General features: G+C 38.0%; 2 protein-coding genes across 5 annotated transcripts; both read left to right on the forward strand.

Annotated features, from left to right (window-relative positions):
* Positions 1–757: 757 nt before the first annotated feature.
* On the forward strand, positions 758–8,999 carry Letm1 (Leucine zipper and EF-hand containing transmembrane protein 1). Its single transcript, XM_073076422.1, has 7 exons — positions 758–918; positions 1,371–2,593; positions 2,683–2,950; positions 3,665–3,812; positions 6,096–6,369; positions 7,442–7,618; positions 8,010–8,999. The coding sequence occupies exons 1-7, from the start codon at positions 873–875 to the stop codon at positions 8,151–8,153; spliced, it is 2,280 nt and encodes a 759-aa protein (XP_072932523.1). The 5' UTR covers positions 758–872; the 3' UTR covers positions 8,154–8,999.
* Positions 9,000–9,775: 776 nt separating this feature from the next.
* Positions 9,776–18,213, forward strand: LOC140744772 (uncharacterized). Of its 4 annotated transcripts, none has more exons than XM_073076424.1 (4): positions 9,776–9,937; positions 10,361–10,725; positions 11,894–11,988; positions 12,564–18,213. In XM_073076424.1, the coding sequence occupies exons 3-4, from the start codon at positions 11,899–11,901 to the stop codon at positions 14,391–14,393; spliced, it is 1,920 nt and encodes a 639-aa protein (XP_072932525.1). In that variant the 5' UTR covers positions 9,776–9,937; positions 10,361–10,725; positions 11,894–11,898; the 3' UTR covers positions 14,394–18,213. The 4 variants fall into 4 exon arrangements, with proteins under 4 accessions (XP_072932525.1, XP_072932528.1, XP_072932526.1 ...); XM_073076425.1 differs by having other exon boundaries at positions 9,781–9,937; positions 10,364–10,725; XM_073076426.1 differs by lacking the exon at positions 9,776–9,937 and adding an exon at positions 10,008–10,191.
* The last annotated feature ends 79 nt before the right edge of the window (positions 18,214–18,292 follow it).

The following is an 18,292-nucleotide window of genomic DNA, read 5'->3' on the forward strand; positions in this document are numbered from 1 at the left end:
CTTTCCTTATGATTATTTTCTAGTTTCTCTCTTATGTGGTAGTATTGCTATCACATATAACGGATATGTCGAAATATCAATACTTTTCTTACGATGAATAAATTGATATTAATAAATACACATCGATATTTTCAATATCTATTAATATTTAAACTCTTACATCCCTAGTGATATCTGACATCTGATGTTTTCTAATTTTATTTTTAAATGGTGTTTTACGGCCTTGGCTTTTTGCCTTTCAGCCTAACTTTATTGTACTTTCATTATAATAGATCTTTTCTAAATTTCTATCACAGATTTCTTAACGATACCACAAATGGAATATTTTCCACAGAATAGAGCATGCTAGGCGGAATATTGTCACGCAAATCATTTCAAGTTATATTTTACAATATTTATATGAAGTAATATTACTACGCTAAAATTAAATAATTTTTATTTAAGTTTGTTACCTTACGGACTACATAGTAGATACATGAGGAACTTAATCACGGGCATTCAAACAAAGTAGAAATGTTGACGAAATAACAAGTTCGTCAAATCAAAATACACAAAGCCTCTGATATATCTTGATCCATGAACCGCAAAGACAGCTTTTAAGGAGAAATGCGGGCCATGAAGAGTCGTGAGCCACATGCGGACTCCTGGTCTAGCTGTGTTTTTTGGGCCAGACTAGTCTAGAGTCACATTTTGAATTTAAATTAATTTAGGAAGATTGTATGTAAAATAATCGTTGCCTGTTGTTAAAAATAAATAAAATTGATCAAAATTAATATTTTTTATCTGTAACTTCTCGATTGTCATGGTGCATAAAGGTTGATTTTGTTTTTAATTTTCATATTTTCCATATTTTAAGGTGATAGAAAGTAAAAATGAACAGATTAATCCTGAATCACTGTCGGTGCGTAAAGAAATCGAGTAAGTACAAACATGTCTGTTTAACAAAACAAACATTTAACATAACCTTTCGTATCAGTTTAAAAATTGATTGATTGTACTATGACTTCATTACTTTCATGGTGTTATGTGTAATTATATGTTTACGATTTTCGAAAATATCCCAGGGAGAATGCGGTAATGAATTATTTTTTTCTATATCCGACCGAAATAGTATAATATAACAATAATAATTAAATCATTGTTTATTTTTGAAGTATCGCATGGTTATAACATTTAAAAATATTATTTTAATAACTTAAATTGTTCCTTTATGTACTACAGCCCTGAGTTTACAGATTTTTTGACGAGACTCAATAAATTAAAAGTATGATCAAAATGTTGTGAAAGTTTTGCTGTGCATTGCACTTGTTCGTCACTACCGGAACACTTCTAATATCTGTTGATAACGTTGTTCTTATTGTGTATTTCAGCATTGCTATGGGAGGCGCGGCAGTATCAAAATTTTCCATACATTACCCTTTCAAGGTCACTGTCGTATTACACAACCCAGCCTATAGGATTACAGCATGACATTACCCAGAAACCCCTTAACACGCGGGTGTTCCGCTACCCTCCTCATATGAGGTTCATTACCACCAGCGGCCACAGGTATGAAAAGGAACCCCTGAAACCCTCATCAAAAGTGGAAGCCACAGTTGAAACTATCAAGAAGGGAATAGAAGAACAAGAAAAGCTCCCTAAGAAAGTAGAAGTTAAGAAAAGCTTAAAGGAACGTATTATGGATGAGTTACGACACTATTATCATGGCTTTCGCTTACTTTTCATTGAAGTAAGAATATCGATTTCCCTGCTCTTCAAGATTCTCCGAGGCCACTCATTGACACGGAGAGAACACAGGCTCTTCGTCACAACCATAGGAGATCTTTTTAGAATGGTGCCATTCATAGTATTTATCGTTGTACCATTTTTGGAATTTGCATTGCCCCTGTTTATTAAGTTGTTCCCCAATATGCTGCCCTCCACATTTGAAAGTACAAGTCAAAAGGAAGCAAAATTAAAACAACATCTGAAAGTTAAGTTGGAGATGGCAAAGTTCTTCCAAGAAACATTGGACCAGATGGCCCCGCAAGCGAAGAACAGGCATTCTGAACTCGCTAAAGAATTTTCAAGTTTCTTCACTAGAGTTCGTACATCCGGCGATGTTGCCACGAGTGAAGAGATAATGAAGTTTTCTAAGCTGTTTGAAGATGAAATCACCCTGGATTCTCTACAAAGACCACATCTGGTTGCATTGTGTAAGGTGCTCAACGTATCTACAATAGGCACAAGTGCAATGTTGCGGTTCAATCTCAAAATGAAGTTGAGATCACTAGCAGCAGATGATAAAATGATTGCTAAGGAGGGTGTTGACAGCTTAAACTTCAGTGAGTTGCAGCAAGCTTGCAGGGCGCGAGGCATGAGGGCATATGGTGTGTCTGAGGAGCGGTTGCGGAAAGAGCTTAGGAACTGGTTAGACTTGTCATTAAATGAGAAAGTACCACCATCATTGTTGCTGTTGTCTAGAGCGTTGATGGTGCCTGATCATGTGCCTACAACATACAAGCTGAAGGCAACTATCTCTGCTCTGCCTGAACAAGTGGCCACACAAACTAAAGCTGCTATTGGAGAGAAGGAAGGCAAAGTTGACTTCAAGGTAGATATGCAGCTTATTTGAACTTTACCTTAAACAAATCATCTTAATTTACTAATCTTAGTATAAATTTATGATGTCTTAATTTTCAGACCAAAGCAGAGATTATCAAGCTGGAAGAGGCAAAGATCAAAGAAGAAATACAAGAGTTACAGGAAGCGGAAAGAGAGAAGCAAATACTTGAAGCAAAGAAACGTGAGAAGGAAGAACTCAAAGACAAGGCTCCTGTTATTGATGAAACGAGTGTCCCCACAATGGTTGATACCGCACCCATTATAGCAGTTGACACAAAGCTGAAGACTGAGGAAGGTATCTCTGGCAAAGACATTGAAGTAATTGAGGATGCTTTAGAGAAATTAGGTAAGAACATGTCACATTGGCAAACAGCCATGTTTTTTCTAAACCCAATGTCATGGTAATACATTCTAACAATGTTTTCAGCAAAGTTCATTATAGTTATTTTTACCGCATTTGTAATGTTTGAGTTCAGTGATTCCTTTAAATAGAATTTTACACTTTTTCTTATATATGAGACATTTACATTTGAACAGACAATGCTATTGTGTCTTGTGTATTACATCATTTCAAGTTACTATTTATATTACAGATACCCTGGTATAATAATTTCATTTTTCTGTAGAGGTTTTAATATAAATTTTTAAAGATATGACAGCATTAGAAAAAAATATATTTACAGAAATAATACATAATAATACATACTTGTTGAATACAATGTGTTATGGATAGCCCAATGTAAATGAATTCATATTTAAGGAAAATATAGATAATAGGTTTTTAGTGTGGTTTAATATACATTTATTTCGTGATTTTTATTTTATTCAATTGCATACTTTTGCTAAACAACATACATAAGTATATCTACATAATAACATCTTATGTTGCCTACTTATTCTCACACTAAGAAAATTTACGTTTTTAAGATACACTTCTAAGATATCCAATAAGGGTATCTTAAATATGTCCTATTTCCATTTCACTATCAAAATAGTAAATAACTGTAATTTAATTTTATTCAAAATTTAGATGATTGCATAATATTTTGGTAAATTTCAGCTCAACAAAAGAAATCCCTCTTGCTCGAGAAGGAGAGTATTCAGAAGTTGAAGACAGAGTTGCTTGATTACAGCGAGGATGTGAAGGAAATGCAGGAGATTGTGAAGACCAAACAGGCTGACATCAAGCTGACTAAGGGAGCCAGAAGGTAAGTCAACAATTTTTAGTACTATGCACTTTATGCTAAAGTACTATTACTTAATTTACTATGAAGTACTTGTAAGGGATTTAAAAATTGTTTAAATTTTATATCGTCCCATTGCTTATTCTAACCTACTTTATTTCATTTAGTGTAAGTAGGTTTGATATCCATACTATACCATATAGTATTGCATTATATTTTAGTTAATTGCGCTATGTATAGAAAAGAATAATGTACGAAGAGTCCTTACTACTTACATTAGTTTTACGAGCATGGCATACCTAAGAATAATTTTGAATATTTAAAAATAAATAGGCAATAAGAAAAGTATATAGAGAAACTGTCAAGGGTTTGTCCAAATTTGGGTTTGTCAAAATGTCCTATTTATTATATGTTTTTTTTATATAGAAGTAGCAGACGAGCATGCAGTCCACCTGATGGTAAGTGGCTACTGCCGCCCATGGTAATCTGTAACCTATTTACCTATATTTGTTTGGCATAGTGCAAAATCCTTTTATTAGTTGAGATTTTCATATGCCCAGCTAATCTGCGTTACTCTTAACGAATAATATCAACTACATAATTGATTTAGTTAAAAGAAACATTCCGCAGTATACAATGCACTCAGTGTAACAACAATACACATTTCCTTTATTGTTATTAATAAACTCGTGCTGTCAAGTTAAACCTCAAGGTCGGTTGTTTTATCGCTCAGTAGATAAATCACAACATAACAACTATGTATTATCGGATTTGTTATATCTATAGTGTTAAATTATTTAGGCATTTGTTTTAATATTAATTGATGCATTACTCATCAGAATTATTATCGGAGGTTGTTGAAGGTCGTTTATTCTTCCTTATTTGGAAATGTTTTCGATTTAGTAATTTAATCATATAAACAATCTATGAAATTATGTAATATGCCAATATGCAGGGTGTTTACTGTATTCTAATCTATATAAAAATTCTCGCTAAAACTCGAGAATCGCTGGACCGATTAGGCTAATTTTGGTTTTAAATTATTTGTGGAAGGAGAGATTTAGGGGAGGTTTAAAAGTTGAGTAAATATGAAATATATTTCATAAATAGATTCTGAGACGGTACGAAGTTTGCCGGGTCAGCTAGTAAAGTAATAATTATTTTGGGTCCAAGACCACTTTTTTAAGTGTGTAATTTTGTATGATATATGTATTTATATTGCTACATTTATTACATATTAACTGCAATATCTCTGTACCGTAGATCGTAAAAACATTTTTTTAGATTGTAATTAAAAACGTAAAAAATACTGAAACTAAAAATTAAAGTTAACACAATTGTTAACTTTAAAAAAATTGCCATAGATCGAAAAACTCGAATACTTTACATGTTTCGATATATTTTAACACAATAAAATGTCCAATTACTAAACCCAAACACGTATTACTTTGTAGGTGAACATGTGAGTTTCGTCATATTGCAAATGTTTCGTAAAAAGACGCCTTGTATCTTGCAGATTCGGTTCATATTTGATAAGCATTTATAATATGTATCTGAGATGCAGTAGATAGGCGTATTAATCATGTTGACATCATCTCGGAAATGTTTTAAAAAGAAATAAAATTTATAGTTTACCAAAACTATTGACGCGTCTGAAGGTCAAGATACTTAAAAAAACATAGTGTCGATTTAAAATATAGAACTAAGATACTACCAGAACAAAGAAAGAATTCCTTAAATCTGCCACGCCTATTTCAGCCATGTAATGATTACAATAATTAGTGCTGCTTATTGGCAGATTTAAGGAACTATAATAGTTCTGGGATCTATTAAGCAATAGATTTAACGCCGTCTTTGATAGGAGGACTCCTATACTATTCTTAAATATTTGTAGTTGTCCAAAATGATGACTAGGTACCTACTTACTATCAATCGGGCTGTATGTATGCCAATTTGTTATTTCTCCCACATACTTCTATACTATTAAACCCTGAAATATTTGTAGTTGTCCAAAATGATGACTAGGTACTTACTATCAGTCGCCCTGCATGTATGCCACCTTGGTACTTCTCTCACATACCTCTATACTATTAAACCCTGAAATATTTGTAGTTTTCCAAAATGATGACTAGGTACTTACTATCAGTCGCCCTGCATGTATGCCACCTTGGTACTTCTCTCACATACCTCTATACTATTAAACCCTGAAATATTTGTAGTTGTCCAAAATGATGACTAGATACTTATTATCAGTCGCGCTGCACGTATGCCAGTTACTCCTCTCACATGTCAACCTTTAATTCCCAGGCTATATCGCGCCGTGAACAACATGATAAGCAAACTGGACGCGGCGTTGGTAGAACTCGAGAGCAAGGAGAAAGCGCTCCTGAACACTCTGGAGCAAACCAAGTCTGAACCCCAAAAGGCTAAGGAGCAACTCATCCAGATCGACGAACTCATGCATTCCATTAAGAGTCTCCAGAAAGTCCCGGATGAGGCCAAACTGAAGCTCATTCAAGATGTTCTCGGTAGGCTAGATGACGACTTTGATGGACAGTTGAAGATTGATGATGTTTTGAAGGTAAGACTATTTTAAGGTTTAGAGCCCAAATTGCTAAAGTGGGTCCCTATTATTAAGATTCCTCAACTAATACTCATCATTTCCATTTTGTAAAATATACACATATATTTTTTATTATAAAACGGATTCGCACCTTTTATCAATAATGATAAAATCAATTCATTGCATCTACAAGTAGCCTTGTCAGTTTTGTATCATTAAAATACATATTCTGAAGTGATGATAACACTTTTTTGTTTGAATGCGTCAAACAGGCTGAAGAGTCGCGTTATTACGTTAACATTATCATTATAAGTTAGATAATCATACCTATATTATTTTGATAACGATTCGTTATGTAAAAGCGTGGACATTTCATAATGATATAACTTATGTATCATATTTGTGTAATTGCCAATTACATAAAGGGCACGACTCGTTCCAACTGACTATTACCCGAATTATAGTAATGTTGTCCGCTTATAGCATCCAAATAGTATTCAACCGTCAGCCCACATATCTCATAGTAAAAGTACTGAATTATTCGTATGAAAGATTATGAGGTATTACGGGTATTCACTCTTAATGTTTATTATAAAAACCAGGCCACAGTTAACTGATGATGTTGGTTTTAATACTGTGCCCTCGAGGCTTGTTCTCAGGCAGAAATATACAAAGAAACCACTGCAATATAAATCTTATATTTACTGATATTTCTACCGTATAACAGAAGAGCTGGTATTCTAGTGTACCTACAGTATCCGGGATAATATTAAGTGCTTTAGGTTTTAGAGTGTGGCAAGCCACATTTTTATATAAAGCTATCCAAAGTAATCCTTTGAGGAATCAAATACTTTGCTTAATTTCGGGCTCTTATGCTAACTAAAGTATAGCACAATACTTTCCTCCTACCTAAAGTAAATTAAAGATACAATATCATAATATACAATAACAATAAAAAATATAAAGATCAACAGTGTTTTGTTCTGATAAAGCCAATTTCACAATCCTTTTTTATCATATCTCTTTGCATCATCAAGATGCGTATCATAATATGTCCTACATTGGGGTCATTAACTTCCATTGTTTGCAGATGTTGGAGATAATTGGCAACGAGAACGTGAACTTGTCTGAAAAGCAAATGGCGGAACTGATCGAGTTATTGGACAAGGAGGAAATCCTAGAAGTGGAGAGCAAGATTCAGAAGGCGTTGGACAAAGCCGCCGTTGCTGCCAAAGAACAGGATAAATCCAGTGAATCTGAGGGGAAGGTGGGTTTTGGGTTACAAATATAAATCAGCTCAAGGTTTGGTTGATCTCATTTATAGTTTTGAAATATTAGATATAGGATTCGAGTGCGTCAGCGATAGTTAAACACGGCCTCTCGATGAGGTGGTCCGAGGTTCTAAACCTCTTATTTTACAAAGTTATATGTTTATTAAATAACAATAAATTTACTCTTGCCTTAACGGTAAAAGCATCGCGAGGAAATCTAAATGTCTGAAAGTATATTAAAAAAAAGTTCTGAAAGTTATGTGAAGTCTACCAATTTGAAAAAACTGTAACTTCTATTATATATATATAACGGGGAAAATAATTTTCTCAATTTTTTCCTTGAATTAATTATAGAATTAAATATTTGTTTTAAATTTTAATTTTCAGAGTTTATTCGACTTAATTCGAGAGGCGCAGAAACGAAGAGAGATGAAAAAAGCTGTGGAGAAGTTCGGTGAACAGAGAACAATGCCCAAGAGTGAAGAGATGGTTGCCAAGCCCACGAGTGGCAAGCGGCCAGAGAGCCAATGAACCACTCCTCCACTGGCTCAAGGTGTAAATATGACATGAAGTGATGTGACTGCTTTCACTGTTATGCTTTTCTGTCCGTTTGCGTCAACATATCGTCGCAAAAATGTCGTTCGACACCAATATAACCAATACTCCTACAGGGAACAAGGAGTTACGAACGTTAACGAATACGCATACATATGTAGACGAATGTTGTTATTGTAATTTGTTACCCTAATGACAATAAGCATTTTTGTATACATTTTAATCTTAATCAATCACATAGATATGTAAATAACGTAAACTTTCCACACCGTACAAAGTTGTCTGTATTGTCGTGTCTTTATTTATTATAAAATAATGTTTTTTTTTTTCGTTTCTTCAGAGATTTATTATTATGGTTTATGCATTTCTGTGATCGCTGTTCAGTCGTAAGTTTATTTTTATTTTTTTTAGTTTAAAGTGTTAGCACAAATTGTTGTTTCCCGCATAATCAGTTTACGTCAACCTCTGGTTGAATCTGCCTTTCTAATTCCGGTTCAAATTCTGTGCATACATATACTTCACGTATTTAATATATTTATTAATATTACTATTCGAACACGCTTTGTTCTTTTCGAACTTTCCGATTGTAATACATAATGATGTATGTATTATATAAAATTTAGATATATTTCAGCATTGCATAAAATGCAATTAAGTTGATGTTCCAAGAGATTTTATAACTTTGGTAGATCCCAATTATATTATTATACATTATTGGTCGTATTAGTATTGGTATATGAATATAATGGAATGAGTTTATTGTGTTGCCAATAGGAATGCTGAAAAACTAAAGTTATAAGAGAATAAAAATGTCGTAACTTATGCATTTGTTTCATTTTCAACTGTATTCCAATAAAGAGTACCCAATACGGATTTTTTTTTAATTATTATTTTCATTCTACCTTGCATGTTCTCATGAATTAAAAACAAAATACACAAAACAAAATTTAGCAGTGTAGTTTTCATTTAGAGAATAAGAAAAATACAGATAGGGTTTTACAAAAATATAAATAGCAAGTGGGCAAGCGGCAAGCAAAATGTAGTTAATGGTAATCGAAACAAAAGGCAGCGTAAAACTTGTCTAAACAATAATATTAGTCATACTACTTGCCATATTATGAATGCGTTGACAAAAAGTTGTTTTTCTATATTACATTCTTATCTACGTATATTGGATGCAGCTCAATGACCGTGTGAATGAACGGTCGTCGGGCAGTATGTTTACACCAAGAAAGGTGAACGTAACCTTATTTGTGTAATAATTTTGTTTGTAAAAGAAATAAATAAAGGTTAGTGAGCAAGAATTATGCTATTATTATCATATCTCGCGGCATAAAAATGAAATACATTCGCAAGGTGACCCTTTTTGCACTATTAAGAGATGTTGAAAAATAATTTATTAAGCCGATTTGAAACTCGCGGTTTTAAATGGCGCGAACTTGTAATGACGATTTTACCAGAATCATTGTGATTGGTGCTAGGGAGTAATTCAGTGTCCAATAGGAAGCCAGGCACACATTTCCACGAATCACGAAGAACAAAAAATGTAATCATGAAATCACAGGCCCCTGGTCGGCCATCTTTGATAAATTTGAAAATCGAAGCATTGTCATTGGTCGATAACGAGACGTCATTCCATTCTTTTGACGGCGTTGCGCAAATTATATTTTTTGACTTTCCTGCGCTGCCATGTTTTTTTTCATGTGGGGTGTGTGTGCATAGAATTGATCATGATATTTTCCCCATATAAACTATTACGGGTAAGTTTTCATTGACTTTGTATATTTTTTAGTATGCCAACGCGGAAGTACGTCGCGCGTCCTCAACTCCTCAGTGAAAGTGTATCATGTAATACTGTCGCCTTCTTGTGAAATTGCATCGTTCGTTTCGTACTCGCAAGTACCTAATGACTGGCAGTAAGCTGAAAGATTATGAAGTATTTACGCGCGGAAAGAAATTCTTTGTCGATAGATAGGAGAATGAGGCGCGATGAGTCCGCGTCGCACGATAGAAGGTATATTCTCACCCTCGACCGAGTGACGTTGGTTTGGCGCCATCGACCCATTTAGCGCGGCGGGGCGGGTTTAGGTTTCCATGAAATTCTTTGTGTCCTTGCAAATCATAGCGATCATCGTAACAAAACAACACGTGACACGATCGTGAATATATCTGATTTGTTGCAGAAGTAAGGGGTGCACCGAGTGCGTCATTCGACAAAGCTAGTGACAATGCGATTGCACACAGTTTGCTGAAGAGGACCGCTGCCTAAAACGAAACGTCGGAACGCTAGTAAAGAACAGGCCAAAGAAAAGCATGTATTAGTACGGAAGAGTTCCGAAGGATCGATAATCTACACACGGCCCACGGCGATTGAAAAATGGACACTCGATTTCTGAGCACTATGGTTGTGTTTGACGGCAAGGATTCTACCGGGCAGGATGCGTAAGCATAAGAGAGGGAGCCAGGCGTACGCCTGCTGGCCTGCCACATCGAGAGAACTGCATCTCACCCCGCATCCCTGCATCTGATATCCGCTCACTTCAGACAGGTAAGCAACCCAGACACTCCAATGTCTAGATTCAATGTTATTACATAGTAAACAAAATGTTTACAATGTTATCTTTGTTATGTATGTGGTGAATGTGCTCAATTAGTTTGTTGAAAATTCTTGATAGAATATAAGTGTCAATTTTTTTAGTAGTGTGCTTTCTGTGTTCACCTATTTTAGTATAGGGGGCAATGGGTTAAATAATGTTCAAATACATAGGAGAATATTTCCCAACAATTTAATAAAAATAGGTGTTACCATTATTACACTACTTTAGCCAGCCGCGGCTATAAATGTATGTGGTTGTCTTATTTTATACATACATTTTATTGCCATAATACATAACGATGACATAATACATTTTATTGCCATGATATCTATTGTTATTTCTATAGATGTTCACGATAAAATGATTTCATAGAAGATAATTACTCAACAATTCTTGACTGATCTAATGTCTAAAAAGATGAAATATTTATTCTTAATTATTGCTATTAAATAAATGTTATCCACCATTATCTATTAGGCAGATAATTACATTTTATCAAAGAGTGAGGTTTCTTAAATTTCTTGGTAGTATTATTACAATAAAGAGATAGGTGAGGATTTTCCCTTACCTACAATACTCAAGTTGATAAATGATAAATGTTGTCTGACAATATACAGTGTTCCCGCCCAATCATAACTCTCATTTATATTGTGCGGTACAAATATAAGAATGGGGGAATTACCACTTCTCAGTTTGGCACATTGTCATTGGGATACTAAAACATAGATTAAAAATGTCTTATGAAAATACATACTATTTCTTGTGTGGTCTTTGTTTATCATAAATATAAACAAATACATAGAAAAACTTAAGTGTAATTTTAAAACAAATTAACATAAAAATGGCCATTTTGTTCAGTGGGTGATTTTGATAAATAGAATCATTATTGTTATATGTAAACAAAAATGTTCATGAGTCAACAAGACTTTGAACTTGAATTACATAACTGGTCAGCATTCATTAATTTATTGATTTATGAATTGTGGACACAGACTAATTAAGTTGGTGTCATTAGAATTTCTAAAAAGAAGCTATTAAGGTCAATTTGTTTAATGATAACCTATTTTGTGTCGTAAAAGTGAATAGCACAACTAATTTACTGTTTTCTCTGCTGTCAAGAGGATATGCAGTGCTCAGTAGTTCTGGAAACTGACCGTAACCGCGGGAACGTTAATATGAAGACACTTAACAATATAGAGAATCCTTATAAAAAGGTCGGTTCCATTGCACTTTATGCATAGATATGCACCTTATGAAAGTACTCATAGGCAACATCGGTAATTCACATTGATAACATGATTAGGCTTATCTCGAGTTTGTGACGATACATTCTAAAATTGCTGAATGCAGCTTTTTGTTAGAAATAATTATAAATGTTGCCTGTGAAGTGGCTGCACTTGAAGTATTATTTGCTCGTACCTTAATTTTATTGCATTCACATTCCTTCCTTTTTTGTTCCATTGTTTGTGATGCTAGTTGTTATCATTAATTTACATAATTATATTTAGTATAATGTATTTATATTTTTTTGCTGTGAGTAATTATTTTTATCCTAGATAGTTGTGTATGATGTAAAATGTATTGTCCTGCTGATTTATATTTATCAGCCGAATTTCAGAGCTAGTTTTCCTTGTTTTCTTGCGTTGTCCAATTCCTATTAACATCTAATTGTTTAAAAAACGCCTTTTTAAACTTTCGTCATTGTAAATAATAAATGTATTCACAAATGTTATTTTTGATATAAATATTTATAATGTTGTCTTAAAATGTGATTTTAATTTTATTTCAGGAGTCTAATCTGGACAACATTGTTGATCAGTTGTGCACGAGGCTTCAAGATATTAAGGAACGTGAAGGCGAGTCGCGTATAGGTATGCCAACGTGTTCAATAGAACATACAGAGGCTGTACGACGATATTACGCTGCATTCCCGGCTCTAAAGAAAGGTCAAGAGTCGCCATTGCAGTACTATCTGCCACCGCCTGCTTGGTGTCGCAAGTCAGCTCCCGATACTAAGATCAAGATGCAAAGTGAACTGTCAATGTCCAAAGATTGGAATTCCAAAAACAAGAAGTACTCATCTGGAAAAGAGCGTCGAAATTCCTACCACGGTCAGCGAAAGAATAGGAAACGTTGCAACAGTTACAGTCGTTCCTTTGAGAGCAAAGAGAATCTGCCCGAATGGGTCACGCATGAGGGGGTTTGGGACATGGAAACACAAGATCCTGTGAAGGAGTTCATCCGAGCTATCGCATTAGATGAAGGTTACGGCACTTGCGAGAACACTGTCACCGACGAAATTAAAGAAATAACTCAAGCCAAATTTCGATTGAACGCAAACATGGTTCCAGATTGGGATGACAGCCTCGACTTCGCCGCCGAGTGGGTCATCACCGAGGATTTAAATCCGCGGGTCCGAACGCCGATGGAGGAGGAGCTGTACGCAAAGTTCGAGGCGAAATTCGATCGCAGCATCGAAGCCCTATGGTCGAAGGATCAGAACACCCCGGATGACGAATATCAAGATCTCCCGATCGACTTTCACGATCTCCTGTCGTCGCCCTCCGACCACCTGTTCGCCGACCCGGCCGCCGAGAAGTGCAGCCTGATCTCCCTCACGGAGAGCATCTGGTCGACCGACGCCGCCGACGTCCCGGCCGGCGACCGGGCCGACTCCCCCTCGCGGATGGCCGAGGCGCTCCACGATCGGTTCAAGCCGCTCAACATCGGCGACGCGGCCGAGCCCGAGCGGCCGCGCGAGCTCGACTCGTTCTCGCTGTACGAGGGCGAGGAGCTCTACGACGCGCTCTCGACCGTCGCGAAGACGATGCGCTCCTTCACCGCCATCAACCACAGCCGCGACCGCAGCGGCTTCGTGGAGGTGCCGCCGCCGCGCCGCCGCCGCTCGCCGCCCGCCGCGCCGCCGCCCGCGCCGCCGCCGCCGCCGCGCGAGCCCGAGCGCGAGGACCTGCTCACCTCCGCGCGCACGCACTTCCGCCCCATCCGCCGCGAGAGCGAGCCCGACGCGGCGCGCTACGCCGACGGCGACACCTTCGACATCCGCGGCGACCTCGACCGCGTCGAGTTCGAGCGCAGCGAGTCCGGCGGCGTGTACCTCGGCGAGACGCGCGAGCGCTACCTCGAGTACCGCGCCTCGAAGACCATCGACTACGGGCGGCTGAACCTGACCGCCGCGCAGCGCTGCCCGGACCTCGACGACCCCGGGTTCCGGCTGCGGTTCCCCGTGCGGCAGCGCGACGCCGGCGTGCAGACGGAGCGGCCGGCGGCGGCGTGGGCGTGCGAGGAGTGCGGGCGCGCCGCCAAGCGCATGCGGCCGGGCGCCGTGCGCGGCATCTGGAGCGCGGCGCGCGCGTGCGGCTGCGAGCCCGCGCCGGCCGCCGCGCCCGCCGCCGCGCCGCCCGCCGCCGAGCTGTCGCGCGAGTGGGAGGAGCTGCTGGAGGACATCAGCGCGGCGCACCGGCGCTACGCGGAGGAGGCGCCGCCGGCGGACCGCAAGCGGCGGCACAGCGCGGCGCGGCGCGCGCCCGCCTGCTCGCACCCGCACGCGCGCTTCCTGCACTGCGCCGGCGCCGCGCTCGACCGCCCGCTCACGCGCTGACCGCCCGCGCGCCGCTCCCGCTGACAAGAACGCCAGTTTGCTTTCAATTCCTAGTTTTATATTTATGTTGACGGCGCCGGCGAACTCGCTCGTCGGGGCCCGACAATTTTCATTTCGAAGGGCTCGTCTCGTTTTTTTCGCCTTGTCCGATCGATCCGACCTTGTCAGCGGTCCGAATCGGATCCCCGTTTCGACCGTCGGGTCGCTCCCGTCTCGGGCGACGCGCGCCGCGCGGCGTCGAGATCGTCGAGTTTCCGACGGGAGGCCATTTTCACACAGTATTCGCAGGACCGAAAGGAAGTATTACTGACGATTCGTGCGCCGCACGTAACGCAACACGTAGAGGAAACCGAGCGACCTTCGAGATTTATCGGGAAACCACTATTACGTGAATATTGTGTCAAGGTGGCCTCTATCGATAATTTCCTTTGCTAAACGATCGTGCTGCAATCTCTGTATATATAACCCCTTCATCGAGCCTTTATTGTAATTCGAAATATAGTCGAGATCAAGATTTACAAACGTAAGACGCTAGTGGTGATACTACACGGGTTAAGTGCGTAGTGACACGGCCAGGGTATTTATTTATTCATGCTACATGTACTCTTAACGAGATGCACCGCCGAGAGCACTCTGGTTCGAGGTCCTCGCGACCGCTTCATTTGTTACAATGGAGGAGTTAGCAATAATAAGAATAGGATAAAATTAGCGAAGCCCGATATATGTTGTCCGGAAGGAACAGTCTAAGTGCTAACATATCTTACGATTTGTAGATGTCGAAGGGTGAATTAATGTAACATTAATTTTAGTTCAATGTTTTCTTTGTAGCGATTTTATATTGATATATATAGAGGTGCCCCATGGAATGTTCTCCTTCATCGCGTGATAGTTTTAAAGGGTGAATATCCATTAGATGACGCAAAACTTGCGTAACGTTGGCTCTCCGGCTGACGTTTGCAGTCGAAAAATTTTATTTATCGTGAGATTACGTGGGATTATGATTTTTATTATTCAACCGGGTGCGGCGAGGACATTCCGCGGGGCACATAGGACGATTCTAATATAATTCTTACAATAATATCGTCCCGAGTCGTTTAATAATTCGTTAATGTAAAGCTTAGTCGAACAGGTATTTTATTTTTGTTAGTATTTTTTTTCGTTTACGTTTTCTGGCAATCTAAATTCCATTCTAAATTTTATACGGTAGGAGAAAAAATTGTTTTCTGTTACAAAAATTGCATCGGTCGGTCCGTCGTCGTCAGCGCGTGACGTCACAGAACATTGCAGATTTTCCGAGCATTGTAACATTGCAATCGATGACCGCGTTCGATTCCGGGACTAGCCTGGCGGCGGACCATGCCGTTCGATGTATGGTTAGGTAGGTAAATCGTTATCGGTTGGCAGTGGACGGTTTGTTGAAAGGTCCGGTTTGTCTTAAGTTTTATACGCGGCGATTTTATTGAGTGGCCGCATAATATAAAAGTAGGACATCGGCTGGCTGGGGGGACCCGCCCGCCCGTGGTAATTAAAGTGTAAAGTTTTATAAGAAGTTGGACAGTGTTAGTCGGGGGCGCTCGGTGTCGCCCCCTAGTGTGTAATTAGGAAGGAAGATTTGTACTGCGGATTGCGATAACTCTTGTTGCCACTGTTTAGAATCTCGCTTGTTGACTAGCCTTCGGTTCTTCCGTAACGGCCCCGTAGTTCCTTGTTGTCGAAGTAAATTCGTGCGAAATTATAAGATGTGCCTCCCTATTTGAGGTACGAGATATTAAAGAGTGGCAACATCAGATTGTAACATAATTTACATCTGCAAATATGAACGGTAACAGTTCATATAGGCGTAACTGTTATTATAGTTTATGTAAAGTATAAGAAGTGTATATGTTATATTTTATATTCATTTTTCGCGGGGCGTCGCCATCGTCGTTATGTTGACGATTTATTACAGAGTACAATTTTACCTTCGCTTTGTTTTGGCGAACGTAACGTTGTCGACTCTGTGTGCCCTGAAATAATTTTATTTATTTCATTTGAAGCCTTCCTTAGTTACAATTTCATATTAAACAATCGCTACTTTTCGTCGTGTTTATATGTATTTATTTATTCATTCTTTTCTGTAGTGTGTTTCTGTTTGTAATAACTGAAAATATAAAAAGCGTAAAAAAAAATTCATTACAGAAATTGCATCGGAAAGGCGATCATTGTATATATTTAATATATTGTGAAATTAATGTATAGGCATTTTCAGTTCATGTATTGTTTATTGTTTTTACTAGCCGTTTCTACATCAGTACAGGATGAGACAATTTTGAACTTTGCTGACAAATATAATTGTACCTGATGTGGAAGCGGTTCATCTTCAATATGTCTAATGCTATGTTCATCACTGAGGTTGGGTATTTTGTAATTCATTCAACTAATTCACATCATTTCTTTCGTATCACGTAATGTATTATGATTCCCTATCACACTTATCATTTGTTCTGTCGTAAGTTCATATTATATTGTACTTATTCCATTAACGATATTCCCTAAAGGATACCTCGATAAAAAATGTTTTAGAAAATCCAAAAAAAAAGTTTTAATGTATTGTTAAGGTCAAGTTCGCATATAATATTATGTTTGATTAGCGATTAATCTAATGTAATGTGCCTATGCACTTGATTGGCGTATCTAGTACACCATTGATACGCGTTGTCTGTCAATGTGCGCCGTTGTACAGAGCAACGAACGGGTTTGCGATGGCAGTAACCACGGGGACTTGCAACATGCCTCCATTGTAAACTCGGTTATATTGCGCCGTCAACAAAATTATTCGCGTGTATGAAATGAACGTACGAAAGGCTTGCAACGCCTCTGGTTTTGTTGACGACGCAACTTGAAATCTTCTTGCATCGACTTCTGACATCCAAATTGTTTGTAGCACGTGAACAAAAATCGATGCAAGCGGGTACTTATTAATTACGATTGTCCCTATATTAACGATCACGTTGTAAGCCACACCTTCTTGTAAGTGGCAGAGCTTTTCGTCATTGCGCGTGTATCAACTATATTCGGAACATTTCACTTGTCAGCAATATTGAGTTGTTTTACATAGAAATTATACATTTTATGTTGAGTTGAGAGCAGCTACTTTTTCTGTACGTACTTTTTTGGACACGTCGCTATTCAGCACAGGTTTTAAAATTAAAAATATAAAGAAAATGTTACAAAAAAATGTTTGCATGTAGAATACATTTTTAAATCTAAATCTTGCAATGCTCTCTCCTCACGAAACAAGTCTACTTGTAACCGATTGCCAACTGGCCTTGGTTACATGCATATTTGTTACAGTTCATATCAAATTATATCATTTCTTTATTCTTTTTGGAATCAGTAAATTCATTAGAGATAAAAAGTATCTTATAAAGCCGGGGTAGTAGCAGTATACAAGGGATTTCACGTCTTTTTTTTTGGTGCCAAAATGTATCATGTGATTGTGCAACAGCTATCTAAATAAAATATTATGTAAGATCACCGTTAAGCAAATCTACATATAGATTTCACGACTTTTTTGTAATAACGCAGCATTCATGTTGTAATTTGCACCTAAAATTTATAATGTGATGCATTTCCTTGGCACCGATGTATTTCTTTAATTAATGTAGTCGATAGTGTAGATGTTGGATGAAAAAATTAAAACTGAAATTCTAGATTGTACCCATCAAATTTTGTAGAAGTGGTTATCCCTGAGAATAGTTACCAATTTCGTTACTTTAGGTTGTGCTCACTACTCTGGTTCTTGCCACCTGTGGGAAGATAAATAAAAAATAATAAACCATATTTTAGTTTCATTTCAACGTATAACCTGTACACTCGCTGGGAAGTTTACCAGACGAACCGTGAAATCTCAAGATGTT

Source organism: Epargyreus clarus, unplaced genomic scaffold (assembly GCF_041222505.1).
Source record: "Epargyreus clarus isolate Ecla_fem2 unplaced genomic scaffold, WU_Ecla_fem_2.2 ptg000009l, whole genome shotgun sequence".
Classification (NCBI taxonomy): domain Eukaryota; kingdom Metazoa; phylum Arthropoda; class Insecta; order Lepidoptera; family Hesperiidae; genus Epargyreus; species Epargyreus clarus.